The sequence below is a fragment of the Thamnophis elegans genome, chromosome 3 (genome assembly GCF_009769535.1).
Source record: "Thamnophis elegans isolate rThaEle1 chromosome 3, rThaEle1.pri, whole genome shotgun sequence".
NCBI lineage: Eukaryota > Metazoa > Chordata > Lepidosauria > Squamata > Colubridae > Thamnophis > Thamnophis elegans.
In genome coordinates, this window is record NC_045543.1 from 15,394,151 (window position 1) to 15,416,316 (window position 22,166).

General features: G+C 39.6%; 1 protein-coding gene across 1 annotated transcript in view; it reads left to right on the forward strand.

Annotated features, from left to right (window-relative positions):
• KLHL29 (kelch like family member 29) overlaps positions 1-22,166 on the forward strand; it is a 358,553-nt gene that overhangs the window by 57,481 nt on the left and 278,906 nt on the right. Inside the window, exon 2 of the mRNA XM_032212530.1 lies at positions 16,885-17,198. Coding sequence (XP_032068421.1) covers positions 16,935-17,198 — 264 coding nt within the window. The 5' untranslated portion in view covers positions 16,885-16,934. The remainder of the gene's footprint in view (positions 1-16,884; positions 17,199-22,166) is intronic.

Genomic DNA, 22,166 nt, shown 5'->3' on the forward strand with positions numbered 1-22,166 from the left:
CCCCCCATCCATTTGGAATAATCTGACACCAGACATAAGATACATCCCATCCCTATAAACCAGGAGTGTCAAACTGGATTTCTTCGAGGACTGGATCAGCACTGTAGTTCTCCACGGGCCAGCCTGGGTGAGGAGATGGGATGGATGCCTCCTACAGCACTTTGCTGGCCAAAATGCAGTACAGTGGGGCGCATGCGCCCCCCCCCCCCTCCACCCACCATTTTGGCTGGCAGAATGCTGCAGGAGACTGTCCAGGCTTAAAACGGGGCGTAGGAGCTGCACGCATCTCCTGTGCCCCATTTTGGCTTGCAGGCCTGGAGTTTGATACTCCTGCTATAGGGCTTCTAAAACAGGGGTGTCAAACGCGTCACATCAGCGTCACATGACTACCGTTACTTTTTCCTCTTTGCTAAACCAGGTGTGGGAGTGGCCAGCGCGTGACCCATCCAGCCCGTAGCTCGGTAGTTTGACCTGCCCTGTTCTAGAAGGACCTTAAAACCTTGCTCTGCCAGCTGGCCTGGGCCCCCGAAGATGGTGCTTAATGCTGGGTGGCTGACGGGATAGAGAGAAGTTCCTATCCCTGTGCCATCAATCCTCTTTGGTTTTTCGTTTCTATTTAATTCTTGTTAATATTTTCTGTATTATTTTTTTCATCATTGTATAAGTGCCCTGTGTTGCTTCAATAGTGAGATGGGTAGCATATAAATTGATTGATTGGTTGGTTTATTGAATCTTAGATTTTGCCATTTCTGAAGCACTAACAGGTTGAGAGCATATCTGTCATGGAACCTAAGCCTTAACAGATGCTATTTTTCGGAGTTCGAGAATAAGAAGAGCCTGTCACTTAGCCAACTTGGTGCTCTGTTTATTTTACCTTCAGCTGATCTGGGTCAGTCTATCAGAGGTCACACTTCATCAAGGAAAGTGTCTTCCTTCTTTCTTTGTTCCGCGTTGACAACTTCAAAATGAAACAAAAGACTTTTTCAGCTGGGGCAAAAATACTGATTGCCGTTTTGTCAGTGGGTCCCATTGCCTTGTGCAGAAGTAGTTGGTAAAGCATAATAAGGGATAGGAGCAGGAACAAATTAAACAGGAAGATGCTTAATAGCTTTTTCCGTGGGGAGAGGTAAGTCTAGAAGGTAATAATGATGCAAATCCTTTGAACAATTTGTATAAAGGATGTGACACCTGCATTCTCAAAGGAAATACAAACACTAATGAATAGAAATACATGGCTTAGCTAAAAATAAACAAAAAGGAAACAGAAATCTAAGCTTAATTTTCCCCACACAAGCTGTTCAAACAGCCAGGCACAATGCTAGAACGCAGACTGTATCAACTGGAATGCCCTTGTTTTGCACGTTTAAAGCTTGGCAGCAGAATTAGTGCTGTGAGAAGGATAATAACAGAAAAAGGTTTCAAACTGAATCAAAAGGTTTCTAATCAGTAGGGCAATGTGAAAGGCCTCCTCCCCACATATGGACAAATATCTCTTGACCCACGAATCTCAGGTAATTTATTGTGAGCTGATATGAAGAGGCTTGGGTGGAAGGAATCATAGTCTTGATCCTTTCAAAAGTTAAAAAAAAAAACAGTGACTTCAGTTTAAGATCACTAGATGTAGGTTTTTTTTCAACTAGATAACTTCAAATGATATGGCTCCTTCCTATATCCTAAATAATGTACATAGTAAATTAAAGGGACCTTTCTTTAGGCAGCACAAAGTAACTGAAATATAATTGTAGGCTTTAAATTATTGATACCCCTTTAAATTGAAGTGGCTTCTGTGGATATTTAAGGTTGATTTTTTTTTTTTTTTTTAGTGACATTGACATAGATAAATTTTGCAGGCAGCAAGACAAAGGCTGTATATTTAATAGTGAAAAAGAACTACCGTAGCTCCTCTTTCCCTCTCAGGATTTTTTTTTTCCTGTAGCTTCCAACAATACAGAATGCTATGTACTCTGGCATCATTTTTTATTCTCATTGGAACCATAACCAGAATTATTCACAGAAGTTTGAAAAAAATTGTATTAAAATGATAAATTGCAAAAGAGTTTGGGCAACAAACAAATAAAACAGCTTTCTCAGAGACTTCAATTTTTGAAAACTGCCAAAGGCTGTAAAAGAAATTGGGTTTATTGGTTTCACTTTGGTCACTGACTAATATCATTCCACATCCCCAAAATGCCACATTTAATTCTGCCTGATTTGGAATAATTGACCGATCAGGAGCAAAACCCATGAAGTTAGCTTTAAATTACTTTGTACCCTTAAGGGAGTTTGTAGATTGAGAAGGCTGTAAATGGAGGTAGAGCTGTGCTACACATATCTCTCCATATTACATTTGGCCCCTAGAAATTATTGTGACATTCTAATGTTAATTTTTTTCCCCTATATTAAAATGAGGTAACATGAAATTTGGTATTTCTGTATTTAAATGTATCTTGACGTAAGCAAGTACTTTTATCCTGTCTTATATCTATCCTTTTACCTCACGTTTTATCACTATCCAGTTCTTCATTATCACGTCTTCAGACTGTGTAGAGAAAAAAGAAATAAATGACCCAGAAGGATTTTTTAAAAAATATTGTGGGTTAAATATTTTAATAAATGTTATTGCACTCATTCATAAGGAATATTCAGGTGTCTTATATTAGAATTTTAAATTAACATTTTGGTTTAACTGTGGATCAAATAATTACAGAAAGAGATTTTAATCAAGATTTAGATCCTGTGTTAGATCATACAGATAGTCCTCAATTTAATGACCATTTGAAATTACGACAGCCTGAAACGGACTTACAACTTATATGGTAAAATATTTTATAACTCTCCCCCCTCGCACACACACACACACGCACACACACAGAGTCATGTGACTGCATTTAGGGTGCTTGGCAAACAACAAATCTTTATCACTTGTTGCAGCATCCTGTGGTTATATGACCATGATTTGTAAGTTTTTTATCAGTTTCTAGCAAAAAGCATTCATTTGAAAAAATATGGTAAGTTTGTAGTGTTTGCTTAATGATCACAGATTTGCTTAGTGACCACCATGAAAATTGATTCTGGTCACCTGAGTGCCTTTACTTATAACAACTTACAACTGGAAATCCAATCCTAAAATGTCATGGTAAGTCAAGGCTTACCAGTAATTCTGTTCCAACGGTATTTAATTCTCATACAGGAAAAGTGCTATAAGCTTCTATGTAGGTGTTTAATTTTCAGAGTATATGGCAATTTTTAAATTCTTAATAGGATGTGTACACACACACAGACTTCAGATTTATTCTGACTCAGTCATTTCTTACCATTTTGATCCTTGGTTGAGTAGATAACTATAATATAGATCCCGCTGAAACATCCTGTCATGCTCCAGTAACACTATCAATTACTACAAGAAAAAAAAAAGTCCTATTTTTTCAGGATTGTTCTTCAATACATCATTATTAAATGATTCACATTTTTTAAAAAAAGAATTAAAAAAAATTTCAGAAGATTTTTTTTTCTAAATTAATAGATACTCAATTGTAATTGTTGTGTGGGATGATGTTGTAATATATTTATAGTTATATTATGCCTTCTGCTTTATGGACAAAAAATAAAAAAATGTAAACAAGAAAATTAGAAAGAATGTGTACATATGCAAGAGAAAATTATACAAAGCTTTTATGTGTTAAACTGGAACTCTATATCCACTTAGTATATGTTTATTGAATGGTATGAAGCACAGAAGCAAGGCTTGGTAAATTGCTTCTTGACTGAAATTGCATCCACAAAGTAATATCATTTCTATACTATAAAGTGTATAATTACTGTGATTCAATAAATTGTTATTATTTTCATTTCTAAACTTGTCTTTATAATACCGATTCATACTTGGAAAAATTAATAGTTTCTTAATTGTAAGAAATATTCCTTTGAAGGTTACACATGAAGACTGTTAACCTGTGAGACTAGGCAGAAGCTGCCGTGCCTAAAGCTGATACAGGGTGGACCAAAATCAGGAATTTTGTCTAAAAGATCCCTTAGGGAAGGGGTGTCAAACTCGATTCCATTGAGGACCCCATCAGGGTTGTGTTTGATCTCAGAGGACCTGGGGGAGCGTGGCCAGGGTCGTGGCCAGGATGGGCATTTGACACAGGCCTAAGATGCATTTTTTCCCTTTACATTCAAAAAGCTATTCCAGACAAAGGGAGATTTATTTTCTGGCACAAATAGTCTCAATTCCATAATGTAGAGATTAAAGACATACAGAGTCCCCACCTGCTGTGGGGCTTGACTCTTTTGTATAGGAGCAGAGCATAAATGAACTGACAATTTCTCCAGATGTCTCTAAAAATTGTCTGTCCAACAGTCCATCAATCTTTGTTGCTACTTTTGATACAGCCCTAGAGGAGGATTTAATATTAGTAATAATTTACAAAATTGATATACTACCCAATTCTCAATGACTTGGGTAGCTCACAACAATAAAAAAAATTACAATTAAATCAATCACAGGTAAAAGATTAAGATAAAAGATGACAAACTCAGTGATAAGAGGGGGCTCTCTCTCTCTCTCATCAAAGACCTGGGTGAAGAGCCAGATGTTTTTGGCTCTTCTGAACAACAGCCATCCAGATCTTGGAGGTTATCAAGTTCTGGTTGGCAGATGCTGCTAAAGAGAAGGTGAAGAAGGTCTGCCCTCTGCAGCACTCTGCCAGCCAAAATGGGCCATAGGGGTACTCTACTGACTGAAAACGGGCCATGAAGGAGCCTGTGTGGCCTGTTTTTGGCCTCCATCGCCTCCTGTAGCACTCTGCCAGCTGAAAATGGGCCGCGGGGTGGCTCGCGTGGCCCCCCGTGACCAATTTTTGGTTGGAAAAGTGCTCCAGGCGGCTGTGGAGGCAGAAAATGGGTTGCACACACCCCCATGGCCTGTTTTGGCTGACAGAGGCATCATGGACCAGTCCTTTGATATCTCAGGCCGGCTGGCTGGCCAGATTTAAGCAGCCTGTGGGTCGGATCTGGCCCGTGGGCCTTGAGTTTGACACCCCTGCCTTAGGGGAAGTAATTAAGAAAGAACTAAGTCATTAAGAAAACAGGAACACCTGAAGCCAGACAAAAGAAATTAGTTCAGAGCACATGGAACTATCTGTGGGTAATAATGGGTGAGTTTGTATGTGTGTTAAAAGAGCAAGTGTATATAATTTATCCAATAAAGTTTTGGTATTATTTTTAATTATATGACATCATGCAGTCAGTCTTCAAAGGGGGTGCTGAGTGGACACATCACCCTGAATTATCTTGGATTGGATGGAATTTGCCCATTAAGATTTAGCTACTTCGGAAGCAGAACTAAGAGAAGCAAGGAAAGCTGCCGAAAATGTTGGGAAGTAAAGAATGTGAGGAAGGTGCAAGTAATGAAAGAAAGACGGGAAAGAAGAGAGGGAGACAACAGGAATAGGAATTTGTGGGACCAACCAGGGGCAGAGAATGGGGAATGGAGATGAGCAGGTGCAAATGTGGCAGAAGCTGAGAGATTTGAGAGAAAACTTGGAGAGATGGGAAGGGGCTTTACCAAGAGCTTGAAGAAGCGGGTACAGTCATTAGAAATCAGCAAAGAAGGCATGCCCCATTTTCCAATACTTTTGCTGCAGTGGTTAAGCAAATCATTGCCTTTGTTAAGTGAATCACGCAGTCATTAAACAGGCTTAACCACAGTTGAACTTCAAGGGGGGGAAAAGGAGTTTAAGGAAGACGAAAGAAAATGGTGGTGTATCTACGTTAAATTGATTTACAATAAGCCAAGATGGTTTTATAGAAATGCTAGGGACTCTGCCTCGTTCAGTCCTATGCTGCAGGCTTGGGATTTGAAATATGGAAGCATCATAATGGTAGGATGTAAAATATGCAATAAATATAGTTTATATGTCTTGGTGCTGCAGGCTAGTGTTCGGTGACAGTACTTTTCTTCTGCTTTTCTTCTTATTTCCCAGAGAGGAAATGTGCAGACAGTTGAGATGTTGTTTGAGATTTCAAAAGGAAAAAGGGAGAGAGAGAAGTACCAACCCCAGTCGTATTGTAGTTGCAGTGCTGTAATGAAGCTTAGATGGACACGGTGGCTCAGCAGCTAAGACACTGAGCTTGTCAACCAGAAAGATCAGCAGTTTGGTCGTTCAAATTCTTTTTGCCTCGTAACTGAGTGAGCTCCCGTTACTTGTCCCAGCTTCTGCCAACCTAGCAGTTCGAAAGCATGTAAAAATGCAAGTAGAAAAATAGGAAGCACCTTTGGTGAGAAGGGAACAACGTTCCATGAGCCTTCAGCATTTAGTCATGCTGGCCACGTGACCATGGAGATGTCTTCAGACAGCGCTGGCTCTTCGGCTTTGAAACGGAGATGAGCACCGTTCCCTAGAGTCGGGATCAACTAGCACATATGTGCGAGGGGAACCTTTACCTTTAATGAAGCTCAGATAAGAAGAATTCTTTCTTCATTGGAAGGATTCCATAAATTCATAATATATTACACTGTCTTGATGTACATATATGCAAACAGAAAGGATAAAGTGGTGTTGGAAAGTCAAAAGGATGTGCCTCCGGAATCACGGACTCTAGCCCACCCTGAAAAGCATCCTGAGGAACATGGGAATACAGCCCCAAGAATAATTCAGTTGAGATAAAGCAAAATATCAGTTTGGTTTGTATTTAATTTGTGTCCATATGCAGCATCCAGGGAAACTGTCGGAGATACAACGAAAGGTCTTGATTATTAGCCATGCTGAACTCTGTGTTTAACTAAACCGGTATTGACCTAATAGTGCTAAAGAAATTGCATAGCAGACATGTGAGATGGTTTTCAGCAAAGAGAAGAGGAGTGCTTTGGATGAGAAATGCTTAATTTTGCAATTAAATTACTGGTACTTTTTTTTTTGTTAGAGGAGTTGGCATTAGCCCCGTTGCTCTTCAGGCATTGTCTTTAATGTCAAAACAGAAATAACTAGCAGATGAAATCAATACCATTTTTCCTTCCATATTTTACTAAAAATAAGAGGATAATGTTGTGGCCCAGCAGGAGCCGTTGGAGCTGCCACCAGAGTCCGACAGCGAGGGGCCCTATGAGTCAGCCCTGGAGGATGTGGAGGACCCTGGACAGGGTTCCGACTCCGAGTAGGGCGCAGAGAGACTGGTTGGCCACCAGGTGGCACCTGAGCCTTGGATCAGTGGGGAGGAGACAAGGGAGAGTGATCCAAAAACCAACTGTGAGTTGTTCCGGGATGCACACCATCGAAGGGCTACTCAGCGTCAAGAACAACTACATAATTACAGGGTGTAATTACGCTCAGCTGATGGTCATTAGGCTCCTCTCCAGACTATAAAAGAGACTGCTTGTGCCACGCCCTTCTTGCAGAAGTCAACGCTTTGACTAAAGAGAAACAAACTTGGCAGGCTGGATTGCTGCCAGAGTTTGTCTGAATTGCTGCCAAGGTCCTTATCTGTTTGTTTACTTGGCTTTCAGCCCACTGAGAGTCTGAACTTGTTATTAAAGGACATTCTCATTTAAGCTTGTCTCGGCATTCATTACTGGGTGGAGGAGGGGGTCAGAACAGATAACAAGATTGATAAAAGGGTAATGATCTGTGGTTGGATCTGTACAGTTAACAGCAAAAGGCACATTGATATACTCTGGGAATAAGCATGATGAGCAGGCATGTTAAACTGACAAGCTTCAATAAATAAATAAAAACAATTCTGCTTGTACATCCAGTTGTTGTATATAACTAATATGTAAAACTGAACTGCCTTCGCTGCTGTTATTAGAATATCCCCTCAAGCCAAAAATTATCTTTATTTTTAAATGCTTCATTTATTCCCCCGCCTTTGTCGTAGATGCATATATTCTCAAAGAAAGTTGGGTCTTCTCTTATTAATAAAGCAAACAGAATACCACAGGGCTAAGAAACTGCAGAGCATGGCATTAGGGGAAAGCAGACTCATTAAAAGATTTCTCTCTCCTAACCTCCTGGCTGAAATTCTGTAAAGGCCTTTAAAATGAGGTGGAAGTTCCTATTAGTACAGAATTTGGTGGCTAAGTTTCTGAAGGGTTTACCTAATGGCGGGATGTGGGGGGAACAGCAGGGGGGATAAAGTAGGGAAAATGACAAACACAATGTCACACCATGGCAACACAAGCAAGAAGTGGAGCTTGCATCACAACAGTAGACAGCTGCTTTTATCATTTTGAGGGAAACATTGGTTCCTGCAGATATCTCTGCCTAAGGGGACCCATATTACAACAGCTCCTAGGGCAGCAAACTGCAGGGAGGCTAATATAACAATGCGTGTTGTCATGCAAATGCCTCCATTACCCATTTGCGTTCTGACATTTGAATCAAGAGCCAAGATGGCGCAGTGGTTAAATGCAGCACTGCAGGCTACTGCTAGATCAGCAGGTCAGCGGTTCAAATCTCACCGGCTCAGGGTTGACTCAGCCTTCCATCCTTCCGAGGTGGGTAAAATGAGGACCCAGATTGTTGGGGGCAATATGCTGACTCTCTGTAAACCGCTTAGAGAGGCCTGAAAGGCCTATGAAGCGGTATATAAGTCTACTGCTACTGCTATCAGGGACAGCTTGTTTTGCCTTTGCCCCCTTTCACCAATATAGGAGAGGTATCCTACACTCATTGTACAAAGGTAGTTCTCGATGTACAACCTGTTTGAAACTAGAACGGCACTGAAAACTGTGAGAGGGATCTTGGAGTCCTAGTGGACCACCTTTTAAATATGAGCCAGCAGTGTGCAGCAGCTGCCAAAAAAGCCAACACAGTTCTAGGCTACATAAACAGAGGGATAGAATCAAGATCACGTGAAGTGTTAATACCACTTTATAATGCCTTGGTAAGGTCACACTTGGAATACTGCATTCAGTTTTGGTCGCCACGATGTAGAAAAGATGTGGAGACTCTAGAAAGAGTGCAGAGAAGAGCAACAAAGATTATTAGGGGACTGGAGACTAAAACATATGAAGAACAGTTACAGGAACAGGGTATGTCTAGTTTAATGAAAAGAAGGACTAGGGGAGACATGAGAGCAGTGTTCCAATGTCTCAGGGGTTGCCACAAAGAAGAGGGAGTCAAACTATTCTCCAAGGCACCCGAAGGCAGGACAAGAAGCAATGGGTGGAAACTAATCAAGGAGAGAAGCAACTTAGAACTGAGGAGAAATTTCCTGACAGTTAGAACAATTAATCAGTGGAACAGCTTGCCTCCAGAAGTTGTGAATGCCCCAACAGATGTTGGATAGCCATTTGTCTGGAGCGGTATAGGGTTTCCTGCCTAAGCAGGGGGTTGGACTAGAAGAGCTCCAAGGTCCCTTCCAACTCTGCTATTGTATTGTATTGATAAAATGACTCCTGCAGCATCCCCATGATATTGCAAATTCAGGTGCTTGGCAACTTGGAAACTAATCAAGGAGAGAAGCAACCTAGAACTAAGAAGAAATTTTCTGACAGAACAATTGATCAGTGGAATGACTTGCCTCCAGAATAGCAATAGCAATAGCAGTTAGACTTATATACTGCTTCATAGAACTTTCAGCCCTCTCTAAGCGGTTTATAGAGTCAGCATATTGCCCCCACAATCTGGGTCCTCATTTTACCCACCTCGGAAGGATGGAAGGCTGAGTCAACCTTGAGCCGGTGAGATTTGAATTGCAGAACTAGCAGTCAGCTGAAGTGGCTGCAGTATTGCACCCTAACCACTGCGCCACCTCGGCTCCTTAGAAGTTGGGAATGCTCCAATACTGGAACTTTTTAAGAAGAGATTAGACATCATTTGTCTGAAATGGTAGAGGGTCTTCTGCCTGAGGAAGGAGTTGGACTAAAGGACCTTCTAGGTCCCTTCCAACTCTGTTATTCTATTCTATTCTATTTCTATTCTACTCCTATTCCTATTATTTATATGTTTATATTTATATTCTATTTATGACTGTTGCACTGTCGTGAGGTCATGTAATCACCATTTGTAGCCTTCCCAGGGGATTTGTAACAGGCCGAGTCAATGGAGGAAGCCAGATTTACGTAACGACCACATGATTCACTTAACACAGTGTTTCTCAACCTTGGCAACTTGAAGATGTCCGGACTTCAACTCCCAGAATTCCCCAGCCAGCATTCGCTGGCTGGGGGATTCTGGGAGTTGAAGTCCGGACATCTTCAAGTTGCCAAGGTTGAGAAACACTGACTTAACAACTACATTGATTTGTTTAACTGTGACAAAAAAGGTAATAAAATGAGGCACAGCTCACTTATATATGGCAACTGGATGTACATGCAGAATTGTTTTTTTATTTATCGAAGCTTGTTAGTTTAACATGTATGGCTCATCATGCCTTGCTAAGCAACAGGAATGCTGGGCTCAATTGTGGTGATAACTCAAGGACCAGCTGTACAGTGATATACATTCAATGTGGATTCAGAGCACAAATAGAACCCAAATTAGCATGTCCATTTAATATGGATAAGACACTTGAGAAAACAATGCTTGGACATGACAGTGGATTGGATGAAGTACCACTAAAGTGTCACTGAACTGCTCCATTTGATTGGGGGAGTTTTGTTCCATTTTAATGGGAAAATATTCAACTTGCACTTCATGGCTAAAATATGAAGGGAAAATAGATATATTCCAATACTTGCACTTTTCTTAATGTTGCAATATAATTAACCAATCAGAAGGTGTTAAAATGTACACGTTATGAAAAGGCAAAACCATGTTTTTATATATTGGGGGAAATTATATGCTGCAAATGCATTAAAATAGGTTAAAGTGCTTTCACAGACTACCTGTATTTGTCAAAACTGAGCTGACAATTTCATATTAGGAAATCAGGTACATTAGGGGAAAAATGTTTATGGAAATCTGTTTAAATTTGTATGCATTTATAACTGATGGAGAAATTACATACCAAAGATATGGAGAACAGCCAGGCAGGAATGTCAGGCTGTCACACACACACATACCCCCACACACACTTTAGGGGGATTTGGATTTGGAGAGGGATAAATAAAATGTCAAGCCCAGGGATTATCCCATCTATCTCCCTTATATCTCCTCAGATGTCAGCATCTGGCTGGCCTTGGGTGGTCTCTGAAACTAAGCAGATTTTTTACTACTGGTTCTGTGGGCGTGGCTTGATGGGCGTGGCATGGCTTGGCTTGGTGGGCATGGCGGGGGAAGGATACTGTAAAATCTCCATTCCCACCCCACTCCAGAGGAACATTGCTACAAAATCCCCATTTCCTCCCGATCAGCTGGGACTCAGGAGGCAGAGAATAGATGGGGTCGGGCCCAGTCAGAGAATTGGTCAGAACCTGCTGAATACCACCTCTGTAGCAGCGGTAAAACTCTTCTGTAGTGATGCCAAAAGAACTACAGGAATGGGTCCATGAAGTCATCAAGAGTCAAGCTCAAAGGAAAAATCCTACTTTTTAATTTTTGTTCCTCCTTGCTTCTTAATTTTGTTTTAGTTGTTGACCACAGATTCACCATGAAATCACAACAGCACAATCTTGTACAGTTCTCAGGAAAGTGTTGGGTCTCTTAAGGATTGTGTGTTTTCCTAAAGCATCTTTCTTCACTTCGGTTCGATGATACGTTACTGTAGATGTTACTTTGCTTTCGTATTTTTATTGTCCTCTTAAAGCAGTGGTTCCCAAACTTGAAGTCCACAAGTCTTAAAGTTGCCAAGTTTGGGAATCACTGTCTTAAAGTGTCGCAAAATATATATTTAAAATGGGGACTAGGCAGCTTTCCTTTATTTTCCCTACTGTTGTGTTTCAGAATTTTGTATGCTACCCAGAGAATGGAACTGCTTTAAAATGTTAAACATTGAAAAAAAATGTTTTTCCTTGGTTCTACAGAATATTTTTTGCAGAGAAAAAAATAATAAGTGTCCTTTGTCATGATTGTCCTAAAATAACGCCTGTACGTAAGAAAAAAATATTTTTTCTGCAACTGAAATTTAATTATTAAAAATAATGTACAGCCCAAACGATGTCCTGCTTTGGCGAGATTTTTCTCTGTTTTTTTATTAGCCTACTGAGCACCAGTGTTCAAAAAGCAGCATATCTCTGAAAACAAAAGCGTACCTCCTATTGTTTGAGCAGAACAAAAGGCTGTAGGCATTTTCTTCATGTCTGGTTGTGAGTTTCCTGAAAACTTCTGGCTGACCAGATAAACTTTAGATCTGATCCAGCAAGGATACATTTATGGTCTGACAAATCTTTAGAAGAAAAGGAGTGCATGGCTTTCCTTTTTTGAGGAACGTAACGGAGGGTAGAGATCAAGGCAGAAGCTGAAATGAGAGATTTTGGTTCTTCAAAAAAAAAAAATCAGAAAACTGGATAAAAATATTGTAATCCACTAAAAGGCTACAAAGTGAAAGCAAATGATCCAATCTGTCTGTGGGTTTGTGGTATTGGCTTAGTACTCAGAATCATCCTCAGTAAAGCTGAAATCTTCGCCAAATTGCCATGGGCAGGTAGGGCTTAATTTATCAATCAATATAACAATGATACTTACAGATGCGTAGAAATACCAACGGAATACTTCCTGACCATGCTTTTTGGGTGGAGGTTACAACCTACTTGTCAATGTGGTTAAAGAAAATGCTGTCTGGATAGATTTGCTGATGCCATGAGCAGTTCCTTTCACCTTAAGTACAGGATAGTGTTGAGCCCACCAGAGAAATACCAGGGTCTTCTTTAGATCCCCTTCTCTCTCAAGGCCTTGGTAGATATATAACCAGACCTTTCCAATGCTTCTGGGGAAACTCTCAGAAGACCAGATGTTGACTGCTAAAAAAATCTCATCTGCCTTTGAGTAGATATTACCCGTTTCACCCATGCTATTGTATTTCACTCATCTTCCCCAAATCCTCTTAAAGTTGTATTACTGAAATACTTAGCAGAAAAAAACCCCATGCACTACTGTTGCCTAGATGGCCCTGTGCCCATTATCTAGTCTTCTGTAGTTTAAACTCTTTCCAGAAAGTTATGGCTTGTTTTAATCATGATTTCTTGAATAAACCAGAATGGCTGGATTCCTACATGTGCTAAACCAGGGCTGTCAAACTCACGGCCTGCAGGCCAGATGCGTCACATGCTGGCCACACCCACGCCCAGTATAGCGAAGGGGGGGGAAGTCCAGATATGTCACGTGACGCCCCTGTGCTAAACCAAAACCAAATATAGTTTTTCAGTTTGGTGTTTTGGTGTATGGCTCCTGGCTACGTTGCTGAAAGGGGACAATACAGATCAAAAGAAAAACAAAATAGAAAATTTCACCCAAGAGACTGAGTTCATATCTTAATAACCAAGCAGTAAAACCAAGATTTAGAACAAAAATCGATCAAACCTAACCATTCATATTTTGTGGGTGCTCCAACACTGGAGGTGTTTTAAAGTTTTTAAAAAGAGATTAAACAAGCATTTTTCTGAAATGTTATAGGGCAGGGGTCAGCAACCTATGGCTCCGGAGCCGCATGTGGCTCCTTCATCCCTCTGCTGCGGCTCCCTGTCGCCGGTCAGCTCCACAATTGATAGGGCTTTCGGTTAGGACAGGTAGAGGAAAAAGGATGCCGTGCTAGGAGGAGACTCTATGGTGAGGAACTGGACTTCCTGTCAGGGGAAGTTAGAACCTTTGTGGCTCTTTGAGTGTTTAAGGTTGCCGACCCCTGTTACAGCGTTTCCTGCTTGAGCAGAGTTGAGCTAGAAGACCTCCAAGGTCCCTTCCATCTCCGTTATTCTGCTATTTAAAATACGACACTACTTTGTGTCTTTAATGAATATAAAACAATTCTAACCTGAAAACAACAGACCTGACTGTGAGTAGTGTGATATGAGCAGCCCACAAACATTAACCTGTTAGTCAAGTAAAAAAGTATTTAAACTTTCACAGAGGAAGGGGTAGGTGGGAACAGATTTCAGATTTATGGAGACAGAACCCTAGGACCTTGTAATTGGAAACAGAAAGAAAAGTCAGAGGAGCATAAGAAACTAAAAGAGCATATGGTGAAATAAGGGCAAATCAATATGTTTTTTTGGAGGAGGGGAGATCAGAGTCCTCAGAACCCAAGCTTTGAACTGGCTCTGGTTTGAAGAGGAAATCAATGAACAAAACATTGAAATAGGGTAGAAGCTCCTGAATGGCTTCAGTGATACAATTCTGGACTAAGAGCAGGAACAAAGAGAGGAAAAACCAACTACCCAGGCCTAGAAAGAATGGATGTTGGGGGGGAGGGAGGAAACCTATACCACCTTTACAATATTTTCTTTGGTTCTGCAGTTGGCAGTATGTAGCTTAAAAGGTTCCTTGTTAAAAGTGATATTCTGTTAATCCAGGTAAAATCAATAATTTAGCACGCAGAGAAGCATTTGGCACGTAGTGCATCCTTTTCATGTTTTTGACAAGAGAAAAACACGGTGCTTTGTTTTTAATATGCTGTTGTGGTGCAAGAATGAAAGTATTCCCATAAATCTGTTAACATTAGCACATTTTGTTTGAATTTAGTACCATGGTCTTATTTTATGTTTTCAGATAAAATGCTTCCGCTTTTGAATGTCTCCCTGAAACGGTTCTGGCTTTACTATGAAGATGTAGAGTATTTCACACTTAGCAGATGCAGTCCTTGTCATCAGATCTGATTACAGAAAAGCTCTCAATCTTTCTGCAGCCATTGCACGGGGAATGTGAAACAAAGTAGGGCCTGTCAAAATATCTAGTTTGGCAACTTTTAGTGCAGTGTAGATGCTTATCTGTAAATGCACAGGTCTGTGTGTGTGTGTGTGTGTTTTTTTTTTCTCTTCTAATAACAAGCTATGGTAGCTATTTTTATAGCAACTGTGATTGTATGTTTTAGTATAACATTTTATCTGTATGTAGAAACCACGGAATAAATGTTCTGTATTGTAGAAATTAAAGCGTTCTCATTAGATTTTGAAGACAGCAACAACAGTATGTAAAAACACTGCTGCACGCGTTGCTCTGGTTCACAGTGAGCTGTGCATTGTTTTCCCCTATATGGCAAAGAGCCTGGTTATGTCAGGGTCTTTCTTTCTTAAGGAACTGTCTGTATCTACCTGTACTGTATGGCATATATGTCCTATGTCCGTGATGGCGAAACTATGGCACACGGGCCATAGGTGGCACGCAGTGCCTTCTCTGTAGTCACACAAGCCGTCGCCGCAGTTCAGCTCCACCACACAAGCACGAGCCTCTCCTGCTGGCCAGTTGGACATTGAGTCCCTGCACATGAATGCATGGGTGGCACATGTGCAGGGGACACATAAGCATGCGCTGGGGGAGGGCGCATGCAGGGGGTGGAGCACATGCATGTGGGTCATATGGGCATTGGATTTTGGGGGTTGAGGCGTGCACTGGATTTTGGGGGTTCGGGCGTGTGCGCGCTTTGAGCATTCGGTCTGGAAAAGGTTAGCCATCACTGTCCAAATGGCACCAAAGTTCTGTTGATTAAGCAGTATCATTTCATGGGATTCAATAACTAGACCTTGAATATTGTAGCATCTCCCTTCTGAAACAGCTTCCCCCATAGATCTATTCAGCCCTCACTCTGGCTTTATTGAAATAACCCCTTAAAATTTGACTCTATCCCCAGTCTTTGGGCTAGAATGGAGTGTGCGATGTTTAGAGGTTATGGCATTTTTCTCTCAAGTTTGATTTTTTTATATTGTTCTGTATTGCATTGTTTTAAATTGATATTATATGCTGTCCAGATTCACAGTGGAATCAGATGTCCTACAAATTTATAAATAAATTTCCCCATTTTCTGACTGACATTCTTTGTATTAAAGAGGAGGGAATTACTGCAGGTTTTTTTTTTGTTTTCTAAAATGCATTAAAAATAAGATTTTTGTTGTTGTTGACTTTGAGTGTTCTGTTTAATCTGTAGGCACGAACAACATCCTCCTACAAATTTGAATTAGCAGATTGTAAAAACAATATTATTACTTTACAAAATAGAACAGAGAAATTAATAGGGGAGTTTAGGAGTTTGGCAGATAAGAAATTGATTCTCCAAGAAACGGAGTTGACCTTTAGGAATTTTGAAGGGCAAATCATTATACTGGATGTATTTCCAGTTTGGGATTCTGTATCAAATTATGTTTGTTGGACATTCTAGGAAGCTCTTTTTTTTTTTTTAAAAAAAAAACTTAAATACTTTTCTCAAGGATGTTGACATTTAACATAGAGTGCCTTGTCTTCATAATACCTAAATCCCCCCCAAAAAAATATTATAATGGAAGCAATTTATATAGAAAAATAGTAATTAAATCAAAAGCATTTATCTGCCTTTAGAAACCCTGTCATTCTCTAAAACTCTATGGCACTGTTCTTTGTGCACCTTACTCCTTTTATATGTTAAAACTAAATAATTTTCCATAGCAAATCCACTTTCTACTCATTTTTCCTATGCAGTGTTTTCAAAGAACCATATAACATGGAGCGCAGGGGTTGTGTGATACAGGACCCAAAACGGGTATTTGGGGAGGGAAAGTGAAACATAATCCTGCTTTCAGAAACTAATCTGTCACTGAGAGCTGAAATGTCAATTTATGTGATCTAGTGTTTCATTGTAGCCTGTCTCTGGTTTGTCTCCCCGGGTTATTGTGGTACCTCCTCTATGTGTTAGACGCCATTCTCCTAGGCGCTGCTTGGAGTGTCCAAGCACGGGTTAACTTCATTTGCCAATCAAAGAATTAAAACAAGGAAATTACCTCTAGTGGCATGTTTGTGGTCTGTGTGTGTATGTGTGTGTGTGTTTTCTCCTGAGGTTTAAATTATTAACTTCTCTTTGTTTTTTTGCTTTGGTTCTCGATAGGCAATCTGATAAAATCCCGGTGAGAAACGGCAATTGCTGGTTTTGCCGAGATGTCACGGCACCACAGCCGGTTTGAAAGAGATTATCGCACAGGATGGGATCGCCGGGAGTGGAATGCCAATGGGAATCATGTGAACAGCAACAGTAACTGTAACAGCACAGTGAACAGCAATAGCAACAATAGGCCAGGTCTTCTGCCTGTACCAATTGTCCAATCCAGATTGCATGCACCGGCCACAGGGGCTTGCACTACTGTGAACAGCGATGTGATAACTACCCTTGCAGCCAGTAATTCTGCAGCCTCAACAACCAAAGTAAGAAGCAACTTCTTTGTGTATCTTTTTTTAAAATTGATAATGAGTTAAAAACTTTTTAGAGGGTATGAATTTTTACTTTCGGTTGACTTGCCTGTTGATGGCAGTCTGCACTGGGATTCTGCTCTCATATTAGTTTATGGTGCTCAATTGCCTAGATGTCCGTAGACAACTCTTACACTGTGTGGTTTGTATTGTGAAGATACTCAAAATCAGCCCAAATCAACTCTACTATGAAATTTTGAACATATTACCATAATGTTGGTAATTTTTGATCGCAGTTGCCTGGAGCAGCACTAGAAAATGCTTACCATTGCCTCTTGGTATCTGTATGACCTTTTTTAATAGTTTACTATATGTATACTATTGTATTATAGAATTATTTAAAGTACTGGTAATGGTGATCTTCTTAGTCCTGTTATATGTGTAACACATTGTAGCTGGGGTCTCTCATAACACTAAACAACAATGCAGTTTAACTTTTGTGGTTTGTGAATCATGGTTTATGGCTTGCTTTTTTGTATGAAGTAACATGATACACAAGGCAGACAATTATCTATTTTAGTTTATAATTAAGACTTACTAAATATTCTTAGAGAAGCCCAGTATATTTCTCATAAGTAGAAGTTACTGACTTCTCTTCCAGAAGCAACACAGCTTCTCTTGGAAATTAACATCCAGAACATTTTTAGCATTCAGTTGCTGTCAGAGATTCTGTTATCTCTCATGTTTTTAAAAATTCAACTTTTCATCATCTTTATTCACCCAGCATATTTCCCTACCTTTTATTTATTTTTTTCTCACTATAGTAAGACTCTGTCATCTGTTTTAAGCATTCTCTTCTTGACTTCTCTTTTTACTTAAACAATGTACTGCTTTTCTTCATTCAGTTCAAATTGCCACTGCTTGTGGCTTGTAAATAAGAGCTTTTCTCAGATACCTTGGTAATTTACTTATTTAGGTCAAACATCATGAGTACATTATTGTGCCATTTGTGGGATAACATTTTTATGAACAGTACACATAATTTAATGTCATTGCAACTTCTTACAGATGTCTCTACTGTATACTAACAATAAAAGTTCTTTGCCTGGTGAGGAATAAAAAAAATGAAGGAATAAAAGATGATCTTGGCTTATGATGTCTATGGCAGGAGTGTCAAACTCGATTTCATTGGGGGCCACATTAGGTTGTGTTTGACCTCAGGGGGCTGGTGTGGGCGTGGCCAGCTAAGCTCAACTGAGGATTCTTGTCAAAATAATTTTGTCTATGATATATTTAACCATAAAAACGATTTATTATGAGATATCTTTTTTGGGTTATTTGGCAGTTGGAGATTGCTTTTATTTTTCATTAGCCTTTTTAGGTTATTTCCCACTTGAGATTTCAAAACTCCTCCCGTTTCCACTTACATAATTCAGTTTTTCAGTAGACACTGTAGAGTTGTTTGTTCATGTGTGCATGACTATCCCTGTCTTTATCACTCTATATTTCATCACAAAATAACACCAGGGCAATGTATCAATTAGAATACAAAATAGGTTAATATCATAGGAAGGAAAAGCTGAGAAAGACATATTAAACTGGAACACTCTAACATCTTTTTTTGTTATGGAAAGTAAAGGGCAGTCTATTAAATCAATCACTTAGTAAAACTGGATTTTAACTGGATTAATTTAAAAAATCACAGGTTTTAACAGGTACCAAAAACTAACCTGCAATTGTCGTGTGATGATAGATATTCCACAATTATGGACCTTCCTATGGCCAAGTACTAAGGCGTTCCTGAGACCCTCCCACACTCTCATTATAATTTCCTTTCTTCCTTCCTTCCCTTCTTTTTTCTTTCCTCTTTATTCTCTTTCTTCTTATTTCCCCTTTCCTTATTTTCCCTTCCTTGCAATCTTCCCATCTTTCCTTCTTTTTCTTCGTCTTTCCTCTTTCCCTTTCTTCTTTCCTGTCCCTTCTTGCATGCTTAAACGCAAAAGGGGAAATAGATGCTTAGATCTGGCTGGCGTATCTTGCCTGGAAATAGCAAAGGACTGGCCCATGGTGCCTCTGCCAGCGAAAACAGAGCTCAATGCCCCCCCCCCCCCCCGATGAGCTCCACTGGCAGAGGCACCACGGGCCAGTCCTTTGCTATTTCCAGGCCAGACACGCCGGCCAGATCGCCCTTGACACCTCTGCTCTACGATAAACATTCCAGTTTTCTCACCAAAACCCTTGTGCCTATAACATTTTACATGTTGTGGAATTCTTTTTTTCTATCTGGATGGGATTAAGGCAGTGGTGGGTTTCAAAAATTGTTTGAACCTATTCTGTGGGTGTGGCCTCCTTTGTGGGAGTGGCTTGCAGCCTATGTGACCGGATGGGAGTGGCTTGCCACCCATGTGACCGGATATGAAGGTGCTGACGACACTTGTCAGAACCACCTTAAATTACCTCACACACAGCACTGGCATGCATAAGAATATGATGCAAACTTGTTTTTTAAAAGGCATCTTTGGTTTGCGTTAAAACAACTTCAGCACACGCAATGTTCTGATTGCACCACAAACGCAGTAGTCATCCTTACCTTTCACAGAGGCACTGAGTTTTATAAATACGAGCATGATAGTGTAGAATAATCATATCCAAGAACTAGTGGTAGGTTTCAAAAAAATTTGGAACCTCTTCTGTAGGTGTGGCCTGCTTTCCGGGTCCACTGGTGGAACCTCTTCTAACCGGTTTGGTAGATTTGACGAACCGGTTCTACTGAATAGGTGCAAACTGGTAGGAACCCACCTCTGGATTAAGGAATACTCTGAAGTCAATGTTCCCAATTAGAGCAAAGATGTTACCTCACAGAAGTTCGTCCTGGAAGAGGATAGCAGACATAATTCAGTGCTACCAGCTAGCTAAGCAACAGTATAAAGAAACGTGTCTTAAGGTATAACCATATTTTGGAGAATTCCCTCCCCCCCCCAAAAAAAACCACACACAGATGATTACACTATCATCAACATCAATCTAAATATCAGGCCCTTTTGATATAAAAGTTTGTCATACAGTCAGTCAAATCTTCAGACTGGATTTGGCAATTTTTTCAGCCTATCAAGTCCTTCCCAAGGATCTAGGATAGGCAGATGATATAAATATTTATACTGATATTTTATTTGGAATAGTTGTTCTCTAATCTTTACTCTTTTCCCTGTTTCCCCAAAAATAAGATCTCCCTGGGTAATAGGCCCAATCGGGCTTTTGAGCGCATGCGCTAAAATAAGCCCTCCTCCAAAAATAAACCGTCCTGAAAAATATTGCAACGCAGCAGCAACCATGAGGTGACAACGTTTGCCGCCTCCTGCACCTCAAAAATAATAAGACCTCCCCGAAAATAAGGTCAAGGGCTTGTTTCGGAGGTCAAAAGAAAATAAGACCCTGTCTTGTTTTCGGGGAAACATAGTATCACCTGAGTCCTCTTTATTTAGGACACTGATAAGTAAGTAATAAGCTATTTGGAGGCAGCTGTTCAATTCAATCCCCTTTTGCAGAAAATACTAAGCTCCAACACTGACGGGATGTGCAGGACAAACAAATAAATATATTTAATGTTCTTTTTTTTCTTCATGTCAAATTTAAAGAATAGCTAAGATGTTTAAAATATATAGAGTAAACCGCAAACCAGCAGATTTTGTGGAAATGTTTGTGATAGTTGAATGGGAATACATGCATTTCTGGTTTTCACTTTATAATAGACAAAAAAGCTTTCCTAGAGCCTTTTTAATGATTGCAAGTGCCAAATAAAACAGATGTGTAAGGGGGTGGCAACAATACATTTATTTAAAGGAAGCCAAGCTTGATTGTTTTAACTATGTTTCCATACCACATTGTTTCTACCACACATATTAAATAAATACATTGATGCAAAAGAAGAGGAAAACACTTCAACAATGATTTGTAAGAGTAGTGTCCTTTAAAAAAAATACTTCAGTATAATGCAACAATTTCCATTTGTTAACAAAGAAACAGAGAAATAATATTTCACTAAGCTGCTTTTTTTTTTGAAATTGCTGTTTAACTGTGTTTTGATTGGAGAAGAGTAGAAGGCAAGCTTCTGAAGCCAGCACAATGGATTCATTTGTCTTGACCTCAACTCCTGGATATTATGGAACCCATTTGTTGGCTGCTGTTAATCTATCGTTGCTCCAGATGTTTGAGACTTACTAAGCAGCCTTTGTTTTCAAAAGGAAAATATTCATCAAATAATTATTCTTAAGACACTATTTATGTGGATAATATTGTGAAACCTAGATTCTTCAGGACATTTTCTTCTGGTCTTAGCATCCAAGCAGCAGAAACAAGGCTATTTCTGAATCTACCCAGATAATACACTTTTTATTTGTTTTTATTTTATTTGATATTTTTACATCATTTCATCAATTGATATTTATGTCATTTAGATCATTATGTAAATGATGCAAATTAGTGCAGATAAGATGGCAAATGTCAGTTGTGCAGATGATATAAATTATATGAGTTATATGATTCTGATTTAGTGGATTTTTGGCTTTAATGAAAACCCTTTCATCCTGAGGGTCTGTTAAATTGAAGTTTTACTGTAACTAATTTTTAAGACAGCTTTCCACAGCAGATTAAGTCATCACTATATTGTGATTAAATGTTCATATAAAAAATGAAATGAAAATGTTTAAAAGGGATAGCTGATCATGTATTTCAGACCAATAGTTACACAAATCAATCCTAGATATGTTGATCAAACTTCATGATTACATTGCTTGTATGAAAGGACAAACAGTGTTTGTGTACACAATATGACAAGCAATTTTTAATATTACTTATCTTGAGAGTCTTCTTGATATGCTGTTTTTCTCTCATATAAGGGTCTATACAATCCTTTCTTTGGTTTCACACCATTGGAAAAATCCTTTATCTGGAACATTTAAACTGCGGGATATATTTTTAAAGTTT